The following is a 7,940-nucleotide window of genomic DNA, read 5'->3' on the forward strand; positions in this document are numbered from 1 at the left end:
CCGCTGGGGGCGCCCCGGGCCGGGAGGAGGCGGCGACCGTTCTCCTAGCGGCGCCTCTCTCCCTGCTCGCGATCAGACGGGCGGCGGCGGCGGTACGGAAAGGGCGCCCACTCCCCGGACGAGCTGCAAGGCGACCGCTCCTCGCGGGCGGCCGGGGTCCGCGCTGCAGCTACCGGTGCTCTCCGGCCCGGGCTGCCGCGACAGGCGGCCCCGGCTCCCGCCGACTCGCGGCGCCCCCCGGCTGCGCCCCCACGCGTTGCTCGCGGCCCGGGCCATGGGGCTGGGCGGATCCGAAGCTCGGCCGAGCTGAGGCAGCGGCGCCCGTTCGCGCAGCCCGCTCGCCGGCGCCTGACCCTCACGATGATGAAGAAGAAGAAGTTTAAGTTTAAGGTGGACTTCGAGCTCGAGGAGCTCTCCTCGGTGCCCTTCGTCAACGGGGTCCTCTTCTGCAAGATGCGGCTGCTGGACGGCGGCACCTTCACCGCGGAGTCCTCCAGGTAAGGAGCCACGGGAGCTGCTCTCCCGCGCCCGCCCGCAGGCAGGGGCTTCTTGCACGGCCAGCATCCCTTTCCTTGCTTGGCCCCTTCGCTCGGTCGAGCTGCCAGCTCGGTGAGCTCATCGTCCTCCAGAGAGGAGTCTGAAATCAGTCAGGGCATCCAACAAACGGCACCAAGGGCTTCTCAGTGGGCTGGGCTGGTTGTCCGGCGCTCCTATCTCAGGTGGCCCCAGTTCAGAAATGGGAGTGGTGGAGACACAGAGAGGATGCTTCTGGTTTCTCCGAAGACATTCTCATATTTGCAAAATACAAAGTAGAACTTAAAGCTTTGAGAAGCAAAAATGACCCAAACTATTACAGTCCAAGAGCTCTCCACTCGGTACCGCCTGTGGTTGACATAATTCCTGAGACTTTACTGGGACTTAGGGTGACCACGATAGAGCTTGGGATACGCCTGGTCGGGCTTGGCTTGAGTCAAGTGTTCCTGGCAGACGAGGTTATGTAGTCTTTGGCTTGACCTAGAGCTACCCATCTTCGAGTGGCCACTAGTGGGTCTCAGTGAAGGACTTAGAATCAAGAGAGCACAGACCTTGTCCTTCTTTTAAAATGAGCACCTAGGCACTGGGAAAGACTCTGGCAGCAGGTGACAGAACGCAGTCATGTGTGCCAGGATTCCTTGAGAAATTTAAGGGCAAGTTACAGATTGATAGATTTGCTCTTAGATAATTTTCTCTACAAGAAAACAAAAGAATTGGAAGAAGTTTTGGAGTGAACTTTTAAATTCCTAAAGTCAAGGAGAAGGACTAGCCGTCAGTGTATATTCTGTCTATATATACTTCATTTTAACCTAAAAAATATTCTTCTTATCTGTTGTCCCATTAATAATGTAAAGGAAATAATGTCAATGGGTTGTGGGAAGGAAGCCAGAAAACTGCCTCCTGTGGCAGTAATGAAGCCTATGGAAGCCAGGAAACGCCTAATTGCCTAAATGAACAGATGTTCGAGGCGCTATTGATCCTCAAAATTATTTTAAAAAAAAATCCACCGAGGATAATTTTCAATATTAAACTGTGATGACAGACCTGTAGGCATTCAGCTCATTGATTATACAACCATTTTAACAGTCCTGTCAGAGAAGAATGAACTGTGGGAAGGAAAAATACACACATACATAGAGGTACATGCACACATAAATAATATATATATGTGTATAATATATATATATAATTAATAGCTCTTGCGATGTAAATCCTGAACGCCATGTGGGGGTCAAGTGACAGCCTTACCCTGAGGCCTAGACAAAGTTCCTGGAGGGTTCTTACCCCTTCCCCCAACTTGGAACAAATAGACTTAAGCCACCACCTCAACGGTGACACCTGGTGGTCAGAACAGGGCCTACCACCTTCTTTCTCTTCTACCTCCTTTTCCGCCTGGAGGGTTGATTTGGCTTGCTTCATCTCACAAGCCAGTTAGTCATCAAAAGCAGTCTGTCTGTCTATCCCCCACCCACCTCACTCCCAGTACACATGTCCACTGGGCCTTTTAAACACACTTTCTTATTTACTACCCTAAGCAGGGCTATGAGGTGGAGATTCTTATTATCCTAGTAAATGAATTGAATCTTAGGAAACATACTTTCCCAAGATCCTCTCCTGTCTGATCATGTAATGCCAAGATTCTGGCCCAGGCCTAACTTCAGACAGCATTATGCCAGACAGGTGGAAAGGGTGAATATACACTGTTGAAGACTTTCTCAGTAGGCAGCTGCCTGGTCATTTAAGGTACAAGAACTATAACTGATTTCTCCACACAGGAATATTAAAACAAACACCTCCTCCAACTAAAATCTGGCTTTATCAAGAGAAATAAGGTTATCGTGCCCTAACTCAGGCTTAGAATGAGGTGGCAAACCTCAGTTCCACTGCAATGAATCTGTATGGGTTTGCTTAGGCATTCACAGCTAAAGTTTGGGAAATTGCAACAGTCGGTGGTTTGAGGCCATCCTGAAGATTTCCCAGGACAATGTGCTAAAACATTTAAAGTACTTTGGCATTCGGTGATGAAGAAACTTGTTGGATTTTCCACTAACTCCTTTGTCCTACCGAAGTGTTGCTTTAAGAATCATCCCTTGAGCCAGGTATAGTGGTGCAGACCTCAGTCCCAGAACCTGAGGTGGAAACAGAAGGATGCTAGCCTGGACTACATGAAGGATGCTAGCCTGGACTACATGAGACAGTCTTAAAATACACGTGTGTGTATGTGCACATGAGCACACATATACCCACATCAATAAAGAGAACATACCTTCCTTTACAGGGAGAAATAGAAAACCTGAAATAATCAAAATTATGTAGATTGAATAGCGGGTGCCAGTCCAAATGTACCCCTGAGTGCTAGATTTTTAACTTAGACAATTTATTCTAGGGGACCTGTTTGAATCATAAATGGTTGAGACCAGCATTTCTTCCATGGCAATATGAAATGACTTCTGTGACAATGAGTTAAAGCAGGCTTAGAAAGGCCTGCTGACAAGAGTACCGTTGATTAGTGTCACGGTCTTCCTACCTGTATGACAAGCAAGGCTTACTGGGCTTAGACTGTTTGACCAACTATGTGGTTCATGCTAAATGCCTTCCGAGAGCCTGGAGGCATCCCGCTAAGCAGAAGACACTTGCCTAAGCAGCCAGTCCTAGTTAGACAGGATAAGCATCCCTGTTAGACGGCACAAGGCCCCAATCTGTTGTTACAGAAGCTGTGAGCTGACTCTGCTGCGTGTTCCAAAACTTTAAAGTCTTCGGCAATGAGTACAGCTGTATGCTGAGTCCACTGAGTTCTAAGGCATTGCCAAACCCTAGGCAGACCCCACACAACATAATATCTATATTGTTGGAAGAGGGTCTTAGTGGACACAAAGAAGGTTATATACCACACACACACGCACGCACGCACAACCTGCCTTTGTTCAAAGACTAAATGTGCAGATGATTCATTGCTCACCAAACACCACTTAAGCACTTAGCAGGTTTCGAGCTCTCTGTTGAGGGACATGGGGAGTGAAGCAAATACAAAGTCCATGGGGGAATTGACTGTAATTAATGAAATTAGATCATAGATGTCTAGTTGCTAAATGGTGGGAGACAGATGGCTTATTGTTAATCAGTGGGTCAGACACTGTGTGTGTTTTGAAAAGGAAAAGTCTTTTATTTACAGCTATGATGGCTGCTGAAATCTGCATTGGTATTTTGGCTGCACACCCCAAGAGGATGGATTTGCACTGAGAAGAAAGAGGTGAGAGGCGAGCTTGAGCAAGCCATTAATAGGTTGGTGCTACATCAGCCTGACGCCAGAGAGTTCCCATGAACAGAAGCAGCAGATACTGTTAGAAAGGGGCTTTGAATGGCATTGTAGGGATTGATTTCCCTGCTCAAAGGATAGATTTCAATGCCGGATTCTCGAACTGCATCGTAACGTGATTAAAGTAGGATTTAAGCCGTCCGTCTGGCTGGCTGGCAGCCTGCTGCTGTTTGGATTCAAGTGGCAATAGTAGATTAGTGACAGAGTGACAAATGAGAGGCTGTGAAACAAACCTGGGCCCGGTGAGACCTGAATGCAGGCTTTCCTGTCAGTAACTGACAGGTGATAATGCAGTGGTCGATGCCTTATGTCACTGATGGAAGTCAGGAAGTCTAGGGGATGGATAGCCTTTTGGTTTTGTTTGGGGGTCGAGGAGGAGGGGGACATTGTACATGGCCATAAAGCAGAGGTTCTCAACCTGTGGGTCATGTCAGATATCCTACATATCAGATATCTACACTGTGGTTCATAACAGTAGCAAAAGTATAATTACAAAATAACAATATATATACATTGTGTGTGTGTGTGTGTGTGTGTGTGTGTGTGAGAGAGAGAGAAAGAGAGAGAGAGAGAGAGAGAGAGAGAGAGAGAGAGAGAGAGAGAGAATTTTCTGTGTAGCCTAGCTGTCCCGGAACTAACTCTGTAGGCTAGGCTCTACTCAAATTCAGGGATCCGTGTGGTTCTGCCTCTGCCTCCCAAGTGCTAGGATTAAATGGAAAAGGCATGTCCCACCACACCGAGCGAAATGAAATCATTTTTTGGATGGAGGTCACTACAGCATAAGGAACTGTTAAAGGGTCACACCGTTAGGAAGGTTGAGAATCACTGTTATAGACGATATCAAGAGTTAAGGTGAATGTTTAGTATAGTCCATCTAAGCTGACAGGGGTCTGACAATTGGTCAGAGAGTTACCTCAGTATGTGTATTTCTTATATTCTTGGCCCCTTGGGGCCACACAACCCTGTGTATTCCCATTAGAAGATACATATACTGGTTTGCCTGTTTATAGTTGCTTAGTGAAGATGGATTTAAGAAGGATCTAGATTCTCCTGTGAAAGTTTAATAAGTAAAAGAAAGTTAGAAAAAATACAAAAATCTTTATTTTGACACTAAAATGGTTAAGGCAAGTGGATAGGTCTCACCACAGTTAACAAAACATTTGGAAAGTACATTGCAAAGTTACAGCAGTCCACTCAACTGAAGCCAAGCCGCTGCCTAATAAAATATTTTTGAAGACCTTTCAGAAAAACAGAACCTTATTTGAATTATTTGAATCTTTCCAGAACTCCCCTTAATAAAGCATATAAATCACTTTTAAAGCTTATTGGATTTATGAGGGCGTGTCTTAATTCTGGTCTGTTTAAGCAGAGGAATGATGGGAAGGAAATTTTCTACATACCTGTGATTTCCCAGTTTGCCTCCCTGCCCCTGTATGTGTGTGTGTGTGTGTGTGTGTGTGTGTGTGTGTGTGTGTGAGTTTGTGTGTGTGTGTGAGTGTGTGAGTGAGTGTGTGTGTGTGTGTGTGTGTGTGTGTGTGTGTGAGTGTGTGTGTGGTGTTTGTGTTGGTAACTAAATAAGTTTCCAAGTTTCACATGAGCTTGTGGAAAAAACACATGTGAACTCAGGGAGTATCCGGGAAACGAAGAGCACATCTGTGTATTGTATCTCTGACTTTGTAAACAAGCTAAAAGGATTTCTTTTTTGTTTTTGCCAGAGAACATCTTTGTTTTCAAGATTTTAATTCACTGAACATCGTGTACTACTTTCTAGTTAATTTTTGCCATATTGCAAAAGTAAAAATGTTTTCATGTTAGAAAACTTAGAGAAGCAGAAATAGCAAATATTTTCCCTAAATTAACCATGAAGAGCCTAGTATGTAACCTGGCCTCCATTGGTGCATACATGCATGCATACATATATACATACATACATACATACACACATATACATACTACTGCCCCACAGTGGTCACTGATACATTTTTATTTGTTCATTTATTTATTTATTTTTAGACAGGGTCTCACCATTTAACTCTGGCTGGCCTGGAACTCAGTATGTGGACCAGACTGACCTCTAACTCACAAAGATGCCTCTGTCTCCCAAAGGCTGTGTTTAAAGGCATACACCACCAGGCCTGGCCGCTGATCTTTTTGAACCAAAACGAGATCATGCTGTACCTAATATATTTTCAGATAATCTATTTTCACGTTATTATTCAACTACAAAATATTTTAAATAGCTACATCTTATTCCATTGTGTTCATTCCAATGATTGAACTAAATCCCTCAGAAATAATTTTCTTCCTGCCTTTTTATTAATAATTTTATAAACTGTAGTAAGCATCTTTGTAACCAAGATAGTACACATCTTTTCTCATTTAGGTTGGTATATAGAAATGGAGTTAGCGAATTTCATAAGTTTTTTTTAAAGATTTGTTTATTTTCATGCACATTGATGTTTCCAACTTTCCTTCCATTGCATTGAGCTGATTTTTAGATGAAGAAGCATCTAAATAATATAAAAAAACCCTGAGATTTATTGTTTGGTGTGGTCTGGTTTTTTGAAACATGGTTTCACTATGTAGTTCTGGCTGGCCTAGAACCCATTATGTAGACCAGGTTGACCTGGAAGTCACAGAGATCCCCCTGCCTCTGCCTCCCAAGCACTGGGATTAAAGTTGGGTAACACCAAGCCTGGCTAAAGTTTTGTTTTGTCAAACTCCTCTTCCACACTAAGATCACAAAGTAACCAAAAGTAACCAATATTTTCAAATGCTATCTGACCATAAACTAGGAACTCTATGCCCTGACCTCAGCAGTCCCTCTAGGTATATATCCCAGGACCAGGCAAGCAATATGTTGAAAAGATTCCTGTCCTGAGTAGCCAGGACACTGAAACAATGTAAGTATCTACAAACAGGTGACTGAATAAAAGAAAGGTAGCATATCCAATGGAGTTTTATTCCAGTCTTCAGAGGCAAAGAAATGCTGTCCTTTGTGGCAAGGCAAATGAGCCTGGAGAACATTAGGCTAAATGGAAAAGGCCCAATGCAGAAAAACAAGCACTGTAGAAGGTCATGTCCGTGAGTGCAATAAAAAAGATAAGGTGATCTCCAATGGAGGCAGCCCGGTCTACATAGCAAGACTCGAAACAAAGCAAATTGTATTCATGTTAGGGTGTTCATTTAGCATCATTTAGGGGACACTACCAAATAGAGACCCAGAGAAGATGCTAAATTCTGAGGGATCTGGAATATTGCTAATAACAGAGGACTTGGGTTAGCCTAAAGTTCATATCGTCAAAGACTAACATGGTGAGCGTGTATTTGTGCATATCTTACCTTCTTGTTTTTGTTTAATTCTTTCAGAACTACTTTAATAGAGATGGGAAGTCTATGCTCCTCCTCTTGGCTCAGGAGATATATGCAGATCTTTTTAAAAATAAGTGACTTAAATAAAATGACACATATTGTCTGTCTCATATGACTTCCAATGTGTGCTAGTGTGGTTCTCCCCCATCAAATTGTCAGGTACCTGGACCTTATATTGCTGCACTCAGGGTATCGGCTCATCCCTGAGGACAATGGCTCACCCCGCATCCCAGTCTCAGCCATGGGAGGAGAGAAAAGGGGGGGGGAGACCCTTCTGTCCACAGTCTATAGGCCTGATCTTAAACATGTCTGACTGTAAGGATGACTGGGAAATGTCATCTTTATGGGGTATCACTGGACCTGGCAATAAATAAAATAAATAAGTAGGGTGGGGGGCAGATATCAAGGGGTGAGAATTTTCAACATCTAAAAGAACACAACAGAGAAAAGCTACCACAGTAGTGCTAACAGTTAGATGGCCTTGTCTATTTATTGACCCTGGTGTTTTTATTTTTTAAGATTTCCTTTTTAAAATACGTGTTCATTTTATTTTGTGTGTGTAAGTGTTTTTGCTTGCATGTATACAGGTGCACCATGTGTGCACATTGTACTTGGAGATGCCAGAAAAACAAAACAAAAAAATCATCAGAGTCCCCTCCCAGACCATCTTATATAGCCCAGGCTGGGCTGATCTTCCTGAGGTCCTGAGTTCAGTTCT

The 7,940-nt window shown here is 44.0% G+C and overlaps 1 protein-coding gene across 2 annotated transcripts in view; it reads left to right on the forward strand.

The window, feature by feature from the left end:
• The first annotated feature begins 260 nt into the window (after window positions 1–260).
• Fam102b (family with sequence similarity 102 member B) overlaps window positions 261–7,940 on the forward strand; it is a 47,277-nt gene continuing 39,597 nt past the window's right edge. For both annotated transcript variants that reach the window (XM_032897454.1, XM_032897453.1), the window contains exon 1: window positions 261–497. In XM_032897454.1, the coding sequence (XP_032753345.1) occupies window positions 361–497 (137 nt within the window). In that variant the 5' untranslated portion in view covers window positions 261–360. The remainder of the gene's footprint in view (window positions 498–7,940) is intronic.

This window comes from Rattus rattus, chromosome 3 (assembly GCF_011064425.1).
Source record: "Rattus rattus isolate New Zealand chromosome 3, Rrattus_CSIRO_v1, whole genome shotgun sequence".
Lineage (NCBI taxonomy): Eukaryota > Metazoa > Chordata > Mammalia > Rodentia > Muridae > Rattus > Rattus rattus.